Below are 21,520 nucleotides of genomic sequence, written 5' to 3' on the forward strand. Positions count from 1 at the left end.
AAGAAGATACTTGCAATGGCAGTGACCTTCCTGCTCCATATCTCAGCGTGAACAATGACCAGCGAGGTCTCTGACCTTCAATGACCTCCCTGACCTCCACAGGTCCCGCCTGCCAGGTGCACGATTGTGATGATGTCGTAAGAAAAAAAAACGACACGATGAAGAGTTTTGACACTGATCACTTTGTTCATATTGTTCATGTTGACATAACATAGCTAAGCCTGGCGTAACCATGGTAACCGTGGTATATAAGTGTCTGTCACACCTGAGGCTCTCTGGTCTGGTCAAAGTCTCAGCGTCAGGGTTTTATTCCAGCTTCAATCGACTTCCTGTTTATTGTTTTCTCACACACACACACACACACACAAATGTGTCACCTGGTTTGTCTACATTTGTCTAAAGTTGTGGGGACCAAACATATGGACAATTTATGAAATTCTCAACTTCAAATGTTTGGGGTCATAATTGTGTGTGTGTGTGTGTGTGTGTGTGCATTCCTGTCACTCATCAGTCAGTCAGCTGGTAAACACACTCACCTCACAAAAGAGCTGACACAATACTCATTAACTTGGCTTTCTACACACACACACACACACACACAGGGTGAAATGAAAAGCAGATGATTGTTGAAGGTCAGACGGTGAATTAAGTTTGTACATTTCATCACTGGATTTAATGAAGTTTCAATAAAGTCATAAAGTTCACATTTCTGTAAATGTCGTTTAAGTTTGATTCAGAGCTTTTTGTCACATGTGGAAAAAGATGTTAATGTAAGAAAACACTGGCATTTGTTTCTCTTGTAAACAGCTGATAAAGCAGATTTCTGACATGTCTCAATCCACTTTCGTTTCTTTTCCTCTTCAGACCAGTCGCCTCTTCCTCCTCACCACTCCATATGAAAGCTGTCAAACATCCTCCTGGTTATATAAACCACAGAGAATCTGAATGTGACAGAGTAAACCATTGACTTTGTAGAACATGCAGCCACCGCGCAGCCCAGAACCAGCCTGAGACAGGGAGGCTCACAGAAAGCTAACACGTCAGCTCGTATTAACGATATATTTAAGGATATTCGTTTAACCGTTTTAATCTCCACCAAAGTCCATAGAGTAAATCAGTGATTATACATCATGGCACACACGAGTTACTGATTCACTGCTGCTTCCATCAATAAGTTGAAACGTATGTTTACATGCACAGTTTAATCAAGCTAACGCCATAGTCCGACTAAGACAGGCAACCTGGACAACTTGCTGAATCCAAGTATACATGGTCGTATACGTCTGACTCCACCTCCCTAGACTAGATTAGAGTCTAATCTATAGTATTGAAATAATGAACGGTGAGATGTATTAAAGCAGAACTAGACCGGAAGTTCTTATTATCGCTGTTTTTTTGGTGTGTATCTGCGTCATTACCTTGTTTATGAAGCCCTGACGGTTCAAAACAAACAGTTCAGCCACTGCTGAGAACGTTGTGTTTTATTGTAATCTCGGGGCTCAACGAGATCACTGAAAATCCCGTAATAGTTACGTAAGCAGTGGTTCTCCTAAACAACCGATCATCCTGCTCCGGGCACTAGTCCGGGCACATCCGGTTACGTGCATTGAACCGCAGAAGAAGAATAACGTCCGTTGTGGAGGTGTTTCACGAGCAACAGTGTCTTCTGACTCTGGGTCTGACTCCGGTTTAAAGTCATAAAAGGGACTGCGGCGGGGAGTCGTGACGAAGCTATTTTTAAACACTGTTAAAACAATGTTTTGATAATGAGGAGCAGTGCATCCGCCGTTCCAGAGGGGGGCGCTGCGCTTCTGAGAACGGATGTGCTGGATAGTACTGGCCAATCACAAGACTCTGTCTTCTGGGGGTGAAAGTTCACTCTGAAATCTCGCAGCAGAAAAACCCCGTCAGAAAAGAGGATTTCTATCGGCTAGTTTACAGCAACTAGGAGGTTTTTGACCATAAAAACAAGTTAATATATGTAAGTAGACCTCCATAACTAACATTTATGTGCAACAGGACCACTCTATGTCACCTTTAATGTTTCGTATGTGCTGTGCATGTTTTTAATCGTGATGTGTATTCGATTGAGCATGGCACTTGTGGTTGCTGTGTTGTCCAAAGAAACACTACTGCAGTTTATACGTCATCTCCTTCTACTTCCGGGTCAAAGACCGGGGAGGACATTTTGGTGCAGGTGCAGAACGCCAAGTCCGACTCCAGTCTGACTAAGCATATACGTGCAGGAGTAATCGGACTATGAATCGCATTATCCACGTATAATAGTCTGACTAAGTGTTTACATGTCATTAAAAAAAAATATCGTCTAAAACTAAAATCGGACTTTTAACATGCGTGATCAGATTTACCTCAGTTACAGTAAAATAGCAGCTCTTCGCAAGCAAAAAATGCTAATCAGTATGTGAGTCAGTACCTCAAACAAACAACAAGAAAACATGAACTATCTCTTTAACCTGTCTCTAGTGTCCTAGTTGACCTGTGCTCTTTGTCCCACCCATGTTTACGTCAGATATAAGCATCAACAGGGTGTAATTTCAGCTGGAGTTAAAGTCACTGATGTCATCACACTATACCTTCTTATTCCAGGTGAAAACAACCTGATTTCAATGAGTTCTGGCTGAAATGATTCAAAAACTAGGTGCACAAACCAGAAGTGAACCTGCACTGGGATCAGAGCCGCGCAGTACCAGTAGACCCTCGTGCATGTACAGCCCAGACATTTGTGACCACATGAAATATACATGTTAAAGGTGCATTATGTAATAAATCTTAAGCAACTGTCCATAAAATCCTCCTAATATGTCACAGAGACTCAGGAATAATGTTCATATAACAAACTGAACTCACCAACAACAACAATACAGACAAAATATTTGCTTTAAAAAATATTTCGCAGACTGCAAATCATGTTTATGTTTTGAAATCATGTTAAGGCATGTGGCGCCACCTACCGCTGTCTACCAATCATTGCAGTCAGTAGAGTCTCGGCTACCGAGCAACCACGGGTAGCCAGTTATGTCAGAAAACGAAACCTAAAAGACCTCGGTATTTTGAATTTGAATGTAGTAACCGTTTTTGGCCACATTCTTACATATGGCACCTTAAACTGCGGGTAAAATGAGCACCAGGAAAAGAACGTGGAACCTGGCACACAATATATGTAGCATCAGAAACAACACAGACCTTCGTTTGTGTGTGTGAACAGAACATGTGCAAAACTCTGCAAACGTGGAATGAAGAAAGTACAACGAGAGCCTTATACTGTACACGAGAGCTTGTCAGTTAGCAGACACACACACACACAGCTGAGGAAACGACAGCAGGATGTCAGGCTAATGCTAAAGAGGAACAGTGCAAACTATTTATAGGCTTTTCACTTTCATCTCTGTGTCTAGTTTAGCCTAGCTTAGCATAAATGATGGGGAAGGGAATGAAGGAAAACAATGGAATGCAATGAAGAACTTTGAAATGCGTTCGGGGGCTTTGGATTGCGATGCAACAGGGATCCAAAAGTCCCGAATTAGTGCATTTCCTGTTGAAATACAGGGGAGCCTCACCTCGGTCTGTGCTAACCCTCACACACTGGGTCGGGACCGTACCTATGTTCCCCGGGTCCTATGTTCCCCGCTTTGTATGTGACTGGGGAACATAGGACCCTTTCTCTAACCCTACCCTTTTTCAAAAAAAGTGTCCTATGTTCCCCTGTCACATACAAAGTGGACCTTTTTTGGGAAAAACGGGGAACATAGGACCCAGGGAACATAGGTACGACCCCCACTGTGTCGATGCCTGATGCTGTCTGTCTGTATGTCACCAATATAATGTTGCAGACACGTTTATTATGCACCCGGACTTTCCATTCCATTAGCTTTAATGGGGGTCGTACCTATGTTCCCCGGGTCCTATGTTCCCCGGGTCCTATGTTCCCCGTTTTTCCCAAAAAAGGTCCACTTTGAATGTGACAGGGGAACATAGGACCCTTTTTTTGAAAAAGGGTAGGGTTAGGATTAGGGTTAGAGAAAGGGTCCTATGTTCCCCGGTCACATCGGGGGGAACATAGGACCCGGGGAACATAGATACGGTCCCCTTTAATGGATGTGTGATGACGTGCCACACGGTTGGTGTAGTGGTTAGCACTAAAGAACCAGGTTTGCGATAAAGAGGTCAGAACTGTGGTTAACAGCTTCAGGCTGTAGAGGGCAGTGTTACGCCTCCTAGTGCACAGTCTGTCAGAATTTATAGGAAGAAGAAGAAGGAACAGTTGTGTTAGCAGCACCATCACAACACAAGTAGAACCATATTCCCATCCTCTGTAGCCATGAAGCAGTGTGATAGCTCCTCAAAACAAAGTGGATCAGTGTGCGAATGATGCTAATGCTAATCCAAACTCAATGTTCCACAGATTAGAACGAGTGCTGTGGAGAGTCATTAAGTGTCACAGTGGGAACACCTGTTCCCACGGAAAATGTTCACAAAACCAAAAATTTTAAAACATGACTTTTAAAAAGGGAAATTAATATCGCTGTGTTAGCATGCTACTATTTGCTAATTAGCATACAGCTAAAACTGATGGAAATGTCACGGATACAAATCATTAACTGTACGCACATTAAGCATTATGGTTCTTACCTTATTCTTCTTTTTGTGTCAACAAATAAATCCAAATGTCTCTTCAAGACAGTGTGTGTCCTCAGCTCTTCTGTCTTCTCTCAGGTTTCGTCCTCCTTTGCTCCAGGTTCTATTGGGTTCCGTTGAGGTCTGTTGGGTTCTACTGGGTTCCGTTGGGTTCTACCGTCCTTCTGTCCACGTCCATGTCTTCGTTCTTGATGTTGTGTCTGACTCTGTTGCCTTCTGGCCGTCTCTGCTCATTCCTCGCTTGTCTCTCCTGCTCAGTGTTTCCTGTTTGTTTTATTTTCTAACTGCAGCAGGAAATGGTCATCTTTTCCTCTTCCTACACACACACACACACACACACACACACACACACACACACACACACACACACTGATCTGACATGGCAGACCCTGGGACAACGATGTAAAAGACAGAGACGTTGTTTTGTGTCTTCTTGATTGATCTTTGATTGATTGCCAGTTCACTTTCCTTCAGACTCATCTTGGGGCCCCGGGGCCTCTTTAACGTCCTTCTGTACCTCTGACCCATTCATGGTCCCAAGATGCTCGTTACGTTGCTTCTCATTGGTGTTTATTTTCATTATTAAAAAAAAAAAGATTATACTTCTTTTTATACTTTTAATAATATCCATCCATCCATTATCTACCGCTTCATCCTCCACCAGAGGGTCGCGGGACTTTTAATAATATATTCTGTAAAATTAGAGCAGATAACAAAAGTAAATAAACAGCACGTTTGCATCATTAAATAACTGTTAATGGCAAAAATTATTATTATTACTATTTTATTTATTATTTATCTACATATGTTTCTTGATTTTGTTGTTTTCTCTTAATTTCCAAATTCAATAGTTATTTTCGACAGTAATTTGTTTTTGATTTGTTGTTTACTTAACATTAATATTTGTTGCAGTGGTTACTAATTTAATGCCAAACTGATCCACAGTCAGGTTTCAGCAGAATGTGAAGCTCTGTGACTGGACGTTGTGCTGCAATGCATTCTGGGATTCGTAGTAGCATTAGTAGATGTACATGAGTTAGTTTTATGTTTGGTGTTTTTTCTCCCCCTACATTTTTAATATTTCATAATTGAAGAAATAGACGTTTTCTAATGTAGTTCTTCATCTTTTTAATTTAATGAGTTGAATGGATCGTTGATAATCATATGTTGCCCTCTAGTGGCACTGAGGTAAACTGCACAATTTTGTCATTAAAAAGGACTACAGAGAATTTGAGCAACACAAAAATAATCAGAGATTAATAATACATAATAATAATTATATAAGAATTATAGAATTGTTCTAGAATTGCTTAGTTTCTGAAAACAAATTCATATTAAAGATCAGATCTTCATCAGACTCAAGTGAAACTGATGAGAGAAAACTTTATTTACAACAGAATCAGGTGATTAAACACCAACGATACAAAATGACCACAGAGCCCTTCATAATAAAACGTCATCATGAGGTCCATGGTTCAGACGTAGGCTTTGGAGCTGCTGTTGTCTAAGGGCAGAGCTGCTCTGTAGATGCTTGGTCCACTGCTCGTGTTTGAGTAGCTGTAGGAGAACTGTCTGCAGGAGGAAACATCAGAGATAATGTGTCAAAGAAACAGCGCCCCCTCTGTCTGACAGACACCTGAGCACACACACACACACACACACTGTTTTGTTCTGTTTTGCATTAGTTTTGTTTGTTTACCGTGTGACCGGCTGCGTCTTCCTGCAGGAACAGCAGAGCATCGATCCGCCGAGTAAGGCGAGCGAGGCGGACACCCAGCCCAGATACAGACCAGTACCCAGCTCAAACCTGCAACACCATTCATCATCATCATCATCATTGTGTGTGTGTGTGTGTGTGTGTCGGTGTGTGTCTGTGTCTGTGTGTGTGTGTTTGTGACAGAGAGAAAGACTCACCTGACTCCTCCGTACAGGGGGTCATAGAAGTCGTTGATGACCCTGGCGGCGTACCATGACACTGCGATCAAAGTCAAGAGGCCTGAGAGACAAAAAGCAAAAAAAAAAAAAAACATTTTACAAACTTTGTATATTATATTTATAAAATAAATTCAAAAAAAACTTGAGTTTTCCTTTATGTGCAAGGAGGGCAGAGTGAGATGGAGTTCATTCATTGCAGGAGTACAGTTGTTGAGAAGGACCACAGGCCCGAAAAGTAGGGTTCAAATACATGGGTACACTCTTAGAAATAAGGGTTCCAAAAGTGTTCTTCTACAAGGGCTGAGGTTCTACCTGGAACCATTTGCTTCTGAAAAACCCTTTCCAGAAGAAAGGGTTTTTCAAGGGTTCTTGGTAACACTAATGGTTCCAGTAAGAACCATTTCGATCCAGAGAACCCTTTAAAACCCCTTTCCTGAATAAAGGGTTCTTTATAAAAAGGTTCTACCTGGAGCCAAAAAGGGTTCTCCTATGAGGACAAGCCGAAGAACCTTATATGGTTCTACTTAGTACTTTTATTTCTAAGAGTGTATACCCCAGTAGTCACTGTATCCAAGGCTGTGGACACACAGGAGGATCAGGACCGAGGTCTGCCCTCGGGTTCTGGCTGACCTAAAGGCTTCTGTGAGTGGCTACTCTTGGAGCCCAAGTGACTAGCACCAAACATGGGGTTTGCAGAATAACTAAATTCTAACTAACTATAAAAAAGCACGTTACATAAAAAAGGGAGGGCAACTGATGTTAGCAACAACAGCAAAAAAGCTATTGGCGACCTTGAGTGTCTTGAAAGGCGCCTTAAATATAATGCATTATTATTATTATTATTTTTATTATTATGGCGACTGATATTTGACAAGAGCCACAGGAAGGAGTGGGTTTGATTGACTGATCCAAAAGTCAGTTTTTGAGCCACATACCAGACAGGATAAAGAGGATTCCTCCGCTCAGGGCAACCTGCTCCTTCACACGCTCCGACATTCTGCTGATCTTGGTGCACTTGAGTCCGAGCACAGACACAAGGATGGCGGCGAAACTGAGCAGCAGTGACAGGATCATCAGAGCCCTGCAAGTCTGCAGGTGCACTGCCACAAGAATAAGATTTATGAGCGCTGACCTTTGACCTGAATGTATGTGTGTGTGTGTATGTGTGTGTGTGTGTGTTTGTGTGTGTTCTTGTACTTGCGGCATACTGAGGACCAGTGATTGGTTGGTTTTTAACCAACAAAGTGAGGTCATTTTTACGGAGTGAAGACATTTTGGCCGGTCCTCACTTTGTTTTCATTGAAATCACTTCCTTAGGTTGCTAAAAATTTTGGGTCCATTTTTTTTTTCAAATATTTGGTAAAAAATGTTTTTCAAATTTTGGACGACAGTATAGTATGACATTTTTGTCAAATTTTGGACCAAAAAGTTTGGGTAAATTTTTTTTTTCTAATTTTGGACGACATAGTATAGTAATACGTTTTTGTCAAATATTGGACCAAAGATTTTTGGTAAAAAATTTTTTTTAAATTTTGGACCAAAAATTTAAAAAAATCGAAAAAGTTTTCCAGCCCATTTTGCTCTGGGGCTCTACCTGCAGACATTTTATGGTACTGCAACCAGTAGTTCTATATAGATGTCTTTCATGAAGTAGATATTTGTAACTGTGTAGTTTTATAAAGTGGAAATGCTGGTCCTCACTTTGTCAGCAACCCAGTCCTCAGTATGCAGCAAGTACAAGAATGTGTGTGTGTGTGTTCTCACCTGGCAGCCCTAACACCGTCTTGAAGCGACTGCACTGAAGTGACCCGAGCGACGTCGCAGCGCAGCTCATCCAAAGACCTTCAAACTGCCACTGGCTGCTGCTGAGCGACTCAATCTGACTCCTCACCTTCCACAGCTGAGACGACAAAGAGCTCGACTGCACACACCAGGCCGCCACGCCCAGAACCAGACCCGCGACCTGCAGCGCCACCGCCATGCTGCTCCACGTCTCCACACAACTGGATCAGCTGGAAACGCGTCAGGACATCAGGACACACACACAGATCTAATCTTCAGCTAACTTTAAGTTTAATTACTCACATATTCTTACAACGAGACCTGGTGTTCAATATAAACAGCCAGAACTAAACGATAAGACACAAACTAGGTTGAACTAGATGCCATGAATCTGGACCGGATACACTATCTCAAGTCTGCTCGCCAGAATCTGCGAAGATACCTCACTCTTCAGATGTCAGGCGTCTCAGTTTTTGTCGGAATTGGCCATCTACAATTTTTTTGTTTACAATTTTCAACAGGCCTGAAAAGTAGGGTTCAAATACATGGGTACACTCTTAAAAATAAGGGTTTAAAGAGTCCTTCTACAAGGGCTGAGGTTCTACCTGGAACCACTTGCTTCTGAAAAACCCTTTCCTGAAGAAGGGTTTTTTCAAGGGTTCTTGGTAACACTAATGGTTCCAGTAAGAGCCATTTTGATCCAGAGAACCTTTTAAAAGCCCCTTTCTGAATAAACGGTTTTAAAGGGTTCTTGGTGGAACCTTTATAAAAAGGTTCTACCTGGAACCATCACTGACTCCAGAGGTTCCATCATAGGACACCTCACCTGATAATCACAACAGTTATTTGAAGGACTTGTGGGTGAAATGTGAGCAGACATCCACTGACAGTTTCAGTAATTACATGCGGGGTTCCTCAGGGTTCAAGTCTTGGTCCTTTATATTTCTAAAAAATAGCAGATATTTTATGTCTAAATGTTTCATCAATTATCTAAAATACTGGAACATGTTCAGAATATAATTCTCCAAATGTCTTGTTCTGTTCAACAACAACAACACGGACGGTGAAAGCTGAAAAATCTTAATGCAGAATCATTTTCGGTCAGCCAATTAATAATTGACCAGTTGTTTCACCACTGCAGATGTAAAACACAGCCAACGTCGTCTTATTTGGTCAACAAGGTGACAGCGATATGATGTAGTAGTAGCTTTTATTCATAGTTATTTGTGAATTAGATTTCCTTGACTCATTTTTGTAACTTTTCTTAAACTTTTCAACGTCTGGCAATTGTGATTTTTAAATTCTATACTTTCCAGGTGTTTCATGAGGTTGTTATGTTAGTGTCCTGTAGTGATTTATCTCCGTCAGCGATGAGATCAAATACTCCTTGTGTATTTCCCTTGAAATAATTTGACTATAGATTTTTTGATAAAAAAAAGACATTCATGAACTCTCTCTGAGAACATTAACTATTCATTGTAAATCCTTTTGTAAAATACACAAATAAAGAAGTGTCCCCAGACCCCGATTTCAGAAACCACCACTGTAGAAATCGTATTACCGTCTGCTCTCGTCCTTCTTCTCAAAGTTTTCCTCGCCGTTCCTCTCGCTGCTGGCAGTTGTTGTCGTCTTTGTTCCTTCGTCCTTCTTGCTGCTCTTTGTCAGCGTTGTTTCTCTCTGATGTGGCCCAGTGTGTGAACCTGATCTGGTCTTTGGTCCCTGCTGGTTCAGGGTCGATGACCTCGGCTGAACACACATCAGTATCGACATTCGGCGGTTGTTGTTTGTGATGAGACAGTTTCAGCCTCTTTTCTCCCAGGGACGAGACAATGTACAATATCATAGCACATTAGGAGTTTGGGATAATTGTGGACAAATTATTTGTCTAGCTTGCCAACAACACAGTCCTAGTGATTTATTTTTAAAGTGCCACAAGGGAGAGCCGGCATCTTTTCAGTCATTCCAAGACCTCATAATTCATGATGATTTTATTGAAGGTAGTTTAACACATTTTGTCCAAATGCCTCGATTGGTTTGATTTCAAGGATGTTCCGTGATTGAACCACGTCAAAGGACTGTTCCAACACTGTCCTTCAAAAACGGATCAATATTGTGCCTTTTGTCCAATGCCACCTTACTTTTTAAAAAAATGAGAAGTAGTTATATTTGTTAGAGTGTGGGTGAAGCCAGACTAAGACGTTATCCACCTAAACTCTCAGCCCTGCGGCTAAAGTACATTTCTTTTATGTTTTTCCCAGCCTTTGCATTTTCTCTCCCTCAAGGTCACTTCTGGTGCTCCACAGATAAGCGTGTGACTTTAAATGCAAATCCATGCCTGTCTCTTTTGCTTTTGAAGTGCAGGTTGACTCCTATGTTGTTTTGTTAATTAATTACACACATTTCACATTCAGTCACACACAGATATGGGTGAGTGGACTTTAAACTGCGGCGCTTCTTTTCATGTTCACATGTCATTTTCCACATTGGGCCTGAGTTCCTCACAGTGAAAAAGTAAAAATGACAGACTGCAGGGTGAAAGTTTTTTTTTTTTAATTATGCATTTATTTTAAAAATGTCCCCCTGAGCAAATAAACAAAACATCACTAAAGGTTTGAAAAACTGGGGAAAAAAAACCCCATAACATATTTTCTATGCACCAATCATAATTTAGAGAGTGAAGCAATTGTTTGTATAAACAATCGAACAGACTTATCGATTACAGTTGATACCAGTTTGTCTGTTTGAGTTTTTGATCACAAATCAGTTACTGTAAAGTCATTAATTAAATATATATATATGCATGTATATAAACTCAGAGCAGCACACAACAATCAACAGGCCCTGCTTCTGATCACAGACCTTTTATTGATCGGTTATCAATAACTGTTGGTTCCAGTTGCGGCGTTAATTTTCTCTACGATGAAACAAAACTAAGTGTTTGAATGTTTTTGTATAAATATGAACAAGAATGAGGTCACGTTTGTGTGACATCACCAGCTGTTCCGAATGACCTCGTCCTGGAGAAGCTGATTGGTTCTCAGAGTCTGTACATTTTATACATCTTTTATACATGTTTCCCCTCCGTCACACGTCGTCTCCTCCTCCTCCTCCTCCTCCTCCTCCTCGTCGGGTTCTGAATTGATGCCACATTTTAACAAAAGGTTCTCGGTTCTTCCAGATCAATTCGTGACCGTACAGGACGTACCAGCTGCAGAGATCCATCAATTAATAAATTAATCACATATTAAAACAAAGACAAGGTCAAAACAGCCATGAGTGCAGACTCACATTCCAAACAGGGCTCCTCCTAAATGAGCGCCGTGGTCGAAAAACCTCCACCCCAGCACCAGGCCTGCTGTATCCAGGGCAACGATGGCCTTGATCGCCTGCGGAGACAGGAAAGCAAAGAGCATCATTCTTTGAAGAAGAGCAAACGGAGAGAGGGGACGTGTGGTCAGGTGAGGCCAGGTGAGTTGGGTCTTACGTTGGCAGCAGAGAAGGTGAACATGGGCAGGAGGATGATGCTGAACTTGGCTTCTGGTATTTTGACGCAAACTGCAGCCAAGATAGTCATGATGGCGCCAGACTGAAAACACAGACACAGCTGGTGTCAACTTGAGCTGACGGGGTTTTGAGCGCCCACCCTGCAGCAACAATCAGCCAACAAATGGCTCAGAAAAAACACAAGATTGTCTCCATGGTCTTTGGTGTGGGAGAATGAGCGGTTTATGAAGCCCAGCTTCCTGTTGGAAAAAATCTCTCTACAGCCAAATAAAGCAATAAACATGTTCTTAACCAAAAATGGACCTAATTAAGTCAATGTCAGCTTGAGTTAAAAATATCAAAGATATGTTATTTCTGGTGTCCCCACGGTAAGACATGTTTTCCAGGCTGGTTTTTGTGCACAGGGGGCGCTCACAGCACCGCCATGTGTCAGTGTCTCATACAACCACAGTTCAAAAAACCTAAATTATCTGTTACCTAACTTTATCTAGCTTCATCTCCTAATCCTGACTTGGATACATGGAAAATAAAAAGCCAGGATGGGCGAATTTATAGGCAACTGGACTTGCTTAAGTTTGTTGAAGACGTCCCATGCAAGAGATATATCTTATATATCATATCTGACTAGATCAAGCCGGGCTTTCTTAATTCTGCTTCTTTGAAACATTTTAAACAAAAACAAAAACAATATCAACTGTTTGCTGTTATTGTTGAGATATAAATCCCCTCTCGAGGCAGAAGACAAGTGTTTTTTTTTAATATTAAAAATAGTGCTGTAGCTGCTCACCGCTCCGACAGATGGTCCAAACCTCCCTGTCGCCATCTTAGCCACATAACTCCCAAACGTAGAAATGACACCTGAACAGAGAGGGGGAAACATCCGTCACTGTCATATGTTTAAATCACTGCTGACTGTGTGTGTGTGTGTGTGTGTTCAGGTGCAGCACCTGCAGACAGGTAGACGGCCATGAACTGCTCTTGGCCCAGCATGGAGACAGCGCTGGTGGACAAGCTCCACAGGACATACATGTTCGCCGACATGTGGAGGAGAGAGTAGTGACTGAACGTTGAGAGAATCATAGGCGAGCATAGGGTCTCTGTGGTAGGACGGCAAACAACAACATGTCACTAATCAGCTGGACAGTGAATGCACCACCATGACATTTCTCACACACACACACACTGACTCACTGGAGGCGGGGTTGGCGGCGAAATATTTGATCATGGTACGCTGCATCGATGGAACTCGCCAACAGCAGAACACAATAGCGTTAGCAGCAATGATCCCTGGGGGGGGGGGAAACAGAACTGTGGTGAGGATTCAAACTCATGTGGGTGTTTAGTCCTTTAAAGGGATAATTCAGGTTTTCATACACAAGTGTGGTTGTATGTGGTACTGACACAGAGTCAGTAGCTGTGTCCCAACAGTGAAGGCTGCAAATGTGCAACCCTTGAAGGAGAGGGGAAGTTAGAGACGGAAGTCAGCCCACAGAACTCACCAATTCCTTCTTCTTCTCCTTATAAATTCTGGAAGGCTGTACACTGAGAGAGTTAAATGCTGCCCTCCACAGGTTAAGGCCGTGAATCGCAGTTCTTCCTGCCCCTTGAAGCCTGACTGTTGGTTTTACCCTTAATCAGCCAAAACATCCTAAAAATCAGACATATTTAAAAATGATCTGATATGAAATAAATGTATTTAAAATATATTTCACTTTTCAACATAGTTATATATTATGTTTTAAATATTTCCTGTAACACTTGAGTAATGTAGACGACACTGGCATGTGATATATCTCAGATACTAACCTGGAATATGATTTACAAATATAACTTATCTCCACACAGATTGAAGATTAGAACACAATTTGTACAAAACCTACACAACATTTCAACAACAATAGTTTAAAGACACATCATGTATGCAGGTCAACTACTCAACCTATATAGTCACCTCGATAGCCACTAAAAGGAGCCGACTTTTCTTGTGATTATTGGGACAGCCCATAGTTTGGTGCTATGACACATTTTGATAACATCTGGATGACGAGCGCACACTCAGAGGATGTAGCCTTGACTATTGAGACGCAGCTAGTGATGACTGTGTGCTGTGATCAAATCATCCTTTTTAAGTTAAGGTACAGTATATTGAGTCTATGTTAAGTCCCCAAATGTGACCCAAGACAACACACATGCGTGGGTTGCATCAAACACAGTTGTCTCACCTGTGACCGTCCGCTTTCCTTCACTCAAGCTGTTCCACCATTGGTTGATCTAAAACACAAACAGCTAATTAAGTTAAAAAAAAGGAGGCCTTGTGGGCACAAACACTGTCGGTACATAAAAAGTTGCTGTTCTTCAAAACTTTGCTTCACAAACTCACCTCTTTGCGAATATCTCCTCGTTTCTGAGGTTGCAACTTCTCCAGCCAATCAGTTTGGATCTGATCGAAGAAGCTCTGGACTCGAAATTTGACCGATTCGTATTGCCAGATGGCCGCCGAGCCAAACGAGCAGCCTGTAAACTGACATGGTGTTAGCACCCGTCTGTGACATCACTCCCAACGTGATGTCACCTCAAGCTTCAACAGGTAAGCATCACCTACCCCCACAGTGAAGACCAGTGGTTTGATGAGCCGACTGAAGGCCCGAGGGGAGCTGGGCAGTGCCTGTTGCTCCAAGTGGGGGGTCACAGTCTGGCGTTGGACCACACTCTCAGCGGATTCTGTGTGGGCGGATCCCAGGTCCTCCTCCACTTTCTTGGACTCTGGTTTCCTGGCAGCTTTTCTGAAGCCACATCTCTGCTGGAGGCTGTGAGGCAGATAGACACCTTTAACAAGACGTGACCCAGGAACTGCTCACATGACAAGTCTACCAGGTCTACGGGTTTTCAACAAAATTGGGCTACTTTTGAAGTATCACAGTAGGTTGATGTTTTTGTTTACACGTTGAGTAGAACACACCAAGATATTGAGAGACCCCAAAGTGTCTATACATGAAACAATGTAAGTTATAATCCAGTTCAAGTATTTACTTTCACCGTTAGGAACCAGGTTCAGTCAAAAATAATCAGGCAGCTAAAGCGATTTGTTTTTTTCAAATACAAACTATTACACAGTACAAAATACAGATACAGTTTTGTCACTGCTGCTTTATGAAGACATCAGTTTTTCAATTTCATATTAGTTTTTTTAGTTTAGTTAATTTAGCTTCAAATTATGAAATTGTATTGAAAAAATTAACTGACACAGTCACGGCTACGACTGAACATTGGTGAATTAATACTAATCAGTACACGAGGACACATGGCCACTTACAAGCGTAAAACAAATAAAACCGCAGTCACTTCTGTTAGCTAACCTTTGCCTGCTAGCACCAGCTAAAACATAAACAAACTGTCCTTGACGCTAACCGAGCCAACGACGAGCAGCGGAAGCTCTGTCTGACAGTCAGCCGGGACATGGTGCCTCTCTTCGGCTGCGCTTACTCACCTGCCGCCCTTCGGAGAGCTCAGTATAACTGGTTTTCTCGAGAGTCTGAGTAGTACGGAGAAACTGCTCCACGCCATGTTTGAGCCATCCACGTCGAGAACGCGGGCGGCGCGTTCACATAGCCGAGAGGCATTATGGGAGCTGAGCAACACTACTGCGAAATATCGAATAACGTCATATAAAAAAATATATATATTTAATATCATATATATCATGTGGTTTCATCGAGTGATTCACTTATCATTTTTGTGAATAAACCTGTAATACAAAATAAAACATATTTTTGTTATTTTTCATGAAAACGACACGGGACTGTATTTTGAAGGCGGGGGGAAGTAACGCCACTGCTTCCGGTGGTTGTGTTGATGTCGTCTAGCTCGGCCCAGCTCGGTACGGTTTACGCAGCAGCTGCAGGAGGAGGAGGCGAGCTAACGGTAGTGAAGTGAGTGTGAGACCGCAGAGGAAAGATGGCGGCACCTGCTCTCTCCAGTCGGACTGGCTCGGCGGGCAGCCTCGGGAACAGCCCCACCATAGCCGCGGGCAGGTTGCCGCACGGCGGCGGCGGCGGCGGCGGCGTCGGGCCCGAGCTCGACTTCAGGTCGGCGGCCCGTATGGAGGACCTGAACCGGCTCATCCAGGAGTTCAGCAAGCACGACCAGCGGGAGTACGACGACCAGCGGGCTCTGGAGATCCACACGGCGAAAGACTTCATCTTCTCGATGTTGGGTGAGGACACACGGAAGACACAGACACACACACACGGTGGTTGTTGTTGTTGACTCAGCTGTGATTGAGATTTGTGGGCTGGTTTCACCTGTGAGCTGAAATCTGACATGAACCTGCTGTGATGGTGTGGATGTGTTTTTCAGGCTCATTTCAAATGACTGGGTGTGTGTTTCACTCTCTCACGTCACAGAAAAAGATGCAGTTGTACATCACTTTAAGCCATTGATCAAATTCTGTCTCTGTGAGAAAGTTTATTTACTTAATAAAGTAAATTTAATAATTCTTACACATGCTGCAGCTCATCTGTAGACTGGGGCATGGTAGCACAAGATGGCAGCCCCCAACAAGCAAGGCTCTTTTCTTAAGTACAATTTAAAGTAATTTCAATGCTACTAAAACAGACTGTTTTTTTATTTTTTTATTATTATTATTTAAAGCAATTAGTGCAGTACACATACCAATTTACCTTATCCAAATAACCTCCTCTGCCCTTACTAAGACACCTGCTGAGTGTGAAGCCTGTCCAGACTAGAGTTGCAACTAACGATTATTTTCGTAATCGATTAATCTGTCGATTATTTTCTCGATTAATCGATGAATCGTTTGGTTCATAAAATGTCCGAAAAGGTTAAAAAACGTTGATCAGTGTTTGTCAAACCTGGAATTGACGATGTTCTCGAATGTCCTTTTTTGTCCACAAACCAAAATGATTCAGTTTTAATGGTTTCTTTGTTATGTGGAGCAAAGAAATAAAGAAAATATTCACATTTAAGAAGCTAAAACGATCAGAAATCTTGTTTTAATAACGAAAAAAGCTTCAAACCGATTATCGATTATCAAAATAGTTGACGATTAATTTAGTTATGGATTAATTAATCGTTTCAGCTCTAGTCCAGACTCCCATTCAACAGATATTATGCGATGAAAGCCTGCCCCACGCTAGAGGATTTTCAAGTCTGACGTGATCTGTAGCTGATTCTGTGTTTTAATCCTGAGAAAGCACAGACTGCACAATCCAGTTAGGACGCAGGACCACACATTTGATCCCAAATCCCTGAATAAACGTTTCAGGGATTTGGGATCTCACAGAAACTGTGATTAAACATGACTTCAGAATATAAACAGACATGGAGGCGGACTCTTTGCATCGTTAGTTAATAGTTATATTAACGCTATATATAATAATATGCAACATTTTGTGCTGAGAAGAGGGAATTAACATCTGTTTCCTAGTCAACTCGCTCTCATCGGTTAAAAACATGTTTAATACTGACAATTTGAAATCGGAAAGACTCTGATGACTTAAAATCGCTTCTGTTAATCCCCTCACACTACACTACAATTTGGCCAGATAATCAGCCTAAAATCAGAAGACACCCCACGATTGTCAGAAGGGTCAACATCTGTCCAATTATCCTCTAGTGTGGGACGGGCTTAACAGACAACAGCCGAGCCATCTCTTGCTTTCTTATCCAAACAAAGTCAACATTTCTTTTAACAAAGAACATTCAAGTGAGTAATTCACTACTATGGTTGCCGCAGTAACCGGCCTACAGAACAGAGTACGATGAAGGCTGCTTTGTCTGTATTAAAAGCACCACTGCACTCACTAGTAAGTTATCTGCCATGTTTGAAGGATTTGAAGCTGATTAACAAACAGACATTCTTTGAATTAATAGAGAAATAAAACATATACATTATGGTAGTGTCTTCAATTAGTGCAACGTTTGCACACTGGACCTTAAATTGGCTAGAGTCAGTTTTTCCTTGTATCCCTTCTTGCAGCCATGCTTTCACCGAGGCCTCTGTGTTTTTCTATGGCACTTTTCCACTATACACTTCCAGCACGACTTGGCTCGGCACAGCTCGTCTACTCGGTTTGGTACCGTTTTTCCATGACTGTCGCAGAGTCGTCATAGCAGGCCAGCTGTCAGCAGTGCTGTCACTAAATACACCAGACTTCTCTGTTATATATTGAGTCGTGCTGGGCATGTTAACTCGTTAACGGTAGTTAGCACATTAATGCATGATGCGTTTTCATGACGGCGGACTGGAAAAAGGCGCGCGTGATGTCATATTTACGTGCCGCGGCAGGCCAGTCACCGTTTATTGGTTAACTCCATTAGCTCCTTTAGCGCTGTTAGCGCGCATACAGTCGAACTGCATCGGTCTGTTTATTAAACGAAAAGAGCAGCGCTACAAATAACAAGCGTACCTGTGTACTGCGTATGGATGCCTCTGTTTTTAAAGTTTAGCGTTACTTTAGAGTATTGGTTCTCAAAGTGCGGCCCGGGGGCCAATGGCGGCCCGCAGAAACATTTCTGGCGGCCCGCAATGAATTACAGTTGATGGTCTTAATCCAGGAGCTACTAAGCTTGTTAAATGTTTATTGGACATTACTGGATACAGACCAATAAGTGTAAACTGTACAACTGTATTTACTATGTCATCAAATTTTGGATGACATAGTGACAAAGTATAGTATGACGTTTTTGTCAAATTTTGTCATTTAAATTTTTTCCCAAAAATGTGGGACGGCATATATGTAATTTTTGTTAAATTTTGGACCGAAATTTTTTTTTAGAAAAAATGTCAAATTTGGGACGGCATGTATGTAATTTTTGTCAAATTTTAGACCAAATTTTTTTTTCGAAAAAAAAAATTCAAATTTGGGATGACATAGTATTGCACAACGTTTTTGTCAAATTTTGGACCAAAAACTGTTTTCCCCAAAAAATTTTAAAATTTTGAACGCCATAGTATAGTATGACGTTTTTGTCAAATTTTTAACCAAAAATTAAAAAAAAAAGAAAATCACATTTTGGACGACGTAGTATAGTATGTCGGTTTTGTCAAATTTTGGACGCCATAGTGATTACAATACAAATAAGATTTCTTTCAGTTTTTTTTCCCTTTGGCGGCCCTCAGCCCAATGTTGGGTTCCTAAATTGGCCCTCAGGTATCAAAACTTTGAGAACCCCTGCTTTAGAGACTAATTTTAACAATCGGGAGTCGCGTAATTTTTTTCCGGTCAGTCATCATGGAAACGTTTCATGTGTTAATGTGCGTTAACGTTGACGCCGTTAATGAGTTCCCAGCACTAATATTGAGATTTTAGAAATTTCTTTGCTGAATGTTAGAGATTTACACACATTTTTCAACTGATCTACAGTTCAGCATTTTTCGCTTTGATTAATGTGCCGGACATGGTGTCGATACTCGCTTTACTATCGGCTCAGCTCACAAGTACCAAGTACCAGGTACTACTGCAAATGGAAAAGCCCAAAGAAAACACACAAGTATAGCCAAGCTGTGCTGAGTCGTGCTGGAACGGTGTAGTGGAAAAAACACGGGTTCATGGGAACACGCACATTAAAGTCAGCTCTGACTCTGTTGCCATGTTTCAGACAATGACCTTCTAGAAAACGTGAACTTTCCCTTTAGTGTACATTTCAGTTATAATACTTTGCTGTACTTGGATAAAGGAAGATCAGAACAGGCTTCTTTGTCTGTTACTGAGACTGTGAAAACGACCAAACACACTGTCCACGGGAATGCAGCCGTCAGCCAGGGACTGTCTGTCTGTCTCTGTGTATGTGTGTGTGTGTGTGTGTGTGTGTGTGTGTTGTTTGTTCAGCAGAGCAGAAAACCAATCTGCACTGACCCGGTCCAACTGCTGAGGGTGGACACAAAAACATAGATCAAAGACGCAATCAATTTTCGATCAAGTCTTTATCTGGACCTGGAGCTGTCTCCACGACAGAGACTGTCAGCAGAGTTATACAGTGTACACACAGTGTTTGAATCATTCTCCCCTGCAGTGATGAGTGACAGGTTCACATTTTTTAAACCTTTGTTTCATTAGAGATTTAATTTTTAAGATACTGTGCGACGTGGACTTGGGTGATTCTGCATATATTCAGTGACAGAATTCAATCTGAATAACAATCGACAACATGATTTTGCATGTACTTTGTTCGTAATCCTGAGATCCTTTCAAAATCCAGATGTTGTATCAGAAATGGAGGTCAGTTGCAGCTGTATGTGTGTGCACCTTAAGGTAGAGTGAGACTGGGCAGAGAAGTCGAGGGCAGGGCACCTTAACTTTTGTGTTTTTTTAAATGATATAACATTCTAATTCTCGATCTTTTGTCCTCTGTGTCAGGAATGGTCCAAAAGTTGGACCAAAAGCTCCCGGTAGCCAACGAGTACCTCCTCCTTTCAGGAGGTGTTCGGGAAGGCGTGGTGGACATGGACCTGGACGAGCTGAGCGTCTACGCCCGCGGGACAGACTACGACATGGATTTCACTCTACTTGTCCCCGCGCTCAAACTCCACGACCGCAACCAGCCGGTGACCCTGGACATGAGGCACTCCGCGCTGGGCCACTCCTGGCTCAGCCTCCGCCTCTTCGACGAGGGAACCATCAACAAGTGGAAGGACTGCTGCACCATTGTCGACCACATCAATGGCACCACCAACTACTTCTTCTCCCCGACGCTGGTGGCTGACTGGTTCTACCAGTCCATCTCCTTGGTTCTGCTGGAGGTGCAGAAGAAGCCACAGAGAGGCATGCCGAGGGTGGAGAAGGTGGAGAGGAACGGCACCATTATCTCCGTCATCCTGGGCGTCGGGAGCAGTCGGATGCTCTATGACATCGTCCCGGTGGTGTCGTTCAAAGGCTGGCCCGCTGTTGCTCAGAGCTGGTTGATGGAGAACCACTTCTGGGATGGGAAGATCACAGAGGAGGAGGTAATCAGCGGCTTTTACCTGGTCCCCGCCTGCTCTTACAAAGGCCGCAAGGAGAACGAATGGCGCCTGTCGTTTGCTCGTAGCGAGGTGCAGCTTAAGAAGTGCATCTCATCCAGCCTGATGCAGGCGTACCAGGCGTGCAAGGCCATCATCATCAAACTGCTGTCCCGCCCCAAAGCCATCAGCCCCTACCACCTACGCAGCATCATGCTGTGGGCCTGTGACCGCCTCCCTTCCAACTACCTTGTGCAGGACGACTTCTCCGCCCACTTCCTGCTCGGTCTCATCGACGACCTGCAGCACTGCCTCGTCAACAAGATGTGCCCCAACTACTTCATCCCCCAGTGCAACATGTTGGAGCACCTGTCGGACGAGACGGCCATGCTGCACGCTCGCAAACTCTGCTCGGTGCGCTCCGACCCGGCCGAGCACCTCCGCACCACCATAGAGCACGCAAAGGCCGCCAACAGGCTGACAGTGGAGCTGCAGTGGCGCGGCAGTTCCAGCAACCTGCCGTCGCCGCAGTCCGACGCCAGCGGGGAGAACCAGCCCGACGACCGGCTGGCCAAGAAGCTCCAGCAGCTCGTCACGGAGAATCCAGGGAAATCCATCTCCGTGTTCATCAACCCGGACGACGTCACGCGGCCGCACTTCCGCATTGATGACAAGTTCTTCTAA

The 21,520-nt window shown here is 42.9% G+C and overlaps 4 protein-coding genes across 4 annotated transcripts in view; 1 reads left to right on the forward strand and 3 right to left on the reverse strand.

Annotated features, from left to right (window-relative positions):
- The window catches only part of exoc3l2b (exocyst complex component 3-like 2b), a gene marked incomplete at its 3' end in the record, with an annotated part of 31,448 nt that extends 26,733 nt beyond the window's left edge, over positions 1-4,715 (reverse strand). The window contains exon 1 of the mRNA XM_083887087.1: positions 4,651-4,715. The remainder of the gene's footprint in view (positions 1-4,650) is intronic.
- Positions 4,716-6,131: 1,416 nt separating this feature from the next.
- On the reverse strand, positions 6,132-8,572 carry LOC310925307 (claudin-19-like; the record flags this gene model as incomplete). Its single annotated transcript, XM_083887228.1, has 5 exons — positions 6,132-6,228; positions 6,356-6,463; positions 6,571-6,652; positions 7,527-7,691; positions 8,356-8,572. The coding sequence occupies 5 exons, from the start codon at positions 8,570-8,572 to the stop codon at positions 6,132-6,134; spliced, it is 669 nt and encodes a 222-aa protein (XP_083743354.1).
- A 2,354-nt stretch (positions 8,573-10,926) lies between these two features.
- Positions 10,927-15,445, reverse strand: parlb (presenilin associated, rhomboid-like b). Its single transcript, XM_083886208.1, has 10 exons — positions 15,365-15,445; positions 14,480-14,684; positions 14,258-14,398; positions 14,100-14,148; positions 13,069-13,164; positions 12,825-12,974; positions 12,665-12,735; positions 11,858-11,959; positions 11,662-11,759; positions 10,927-11,581 (listed from the first exon to the last, which is right to left on the reverse strand). The coding sequence occupies exons 1-10, from the start codon at positions 15,439-15,441 to the stop codon at positions 11,458-11,460; spliced, it is 1,113 nt and encodes a 370-aa protein (XP_083742334.1). The 5' UTR covers positions 15,442-15,445; the 3' UTR covers positions 10,927-11,457.
- Positions 15,446-15,816: 371 nt separating this feature from the next.
- Positions 15,817-21,520, forward strand: LOC310925412 (nucleotidyltransferase MB21D2; the record flags this gene model as incomplete). The annotated part of the gene is made up of 2 exons (XM_083887360.1): positions 15,817-16,090; positions 20,256-21,520. The coding sequence occupies exons 1-2, from the start codon at positions 15,832-15,834 to the stop codon at positions 21,518-21,520; spliced, it is 1,524 nt and encodes a 507-aa protein (XP_083743486.1). The 5' UTR covers positions 15,817-15,831.

This window comes from Microchirus variegatus, assembly GCF_963457635.1.
Source record: "Microchirus variegatus genome assembly, chromosome: 3".
In the NCBI taxonomy this organism is placed as follows: Eukaryota; Metazoa; Chordata; class Actinopteri; order Pleuronectiformes; family Soleidae; genus Microchirus; species Microchirus variegatus.

Coding starts and splice junctions, on each gene's coding strand:
- parlb (XM_083886208.1), bottom strand. CDS start 15,441: ATGGCGTGGAGCAGTTTCTCCGTACTACTCAGACTCTCGAGAAAACCA. Junction 13,165..14,099: donor AGGAAAGCGGACGGTCACAG/GTGAGACAACTG, acceptor CCCCCCCCCCAG/GGATCATTGCTGCTAACGCT. Junction 11,760..11,857: donor TCACCTTCTCTGCTGCCAAC/GTAAGACCCAAC, acceptor CTGTCTCCGCAG/GCGATCAAGGCCATCGTTGC.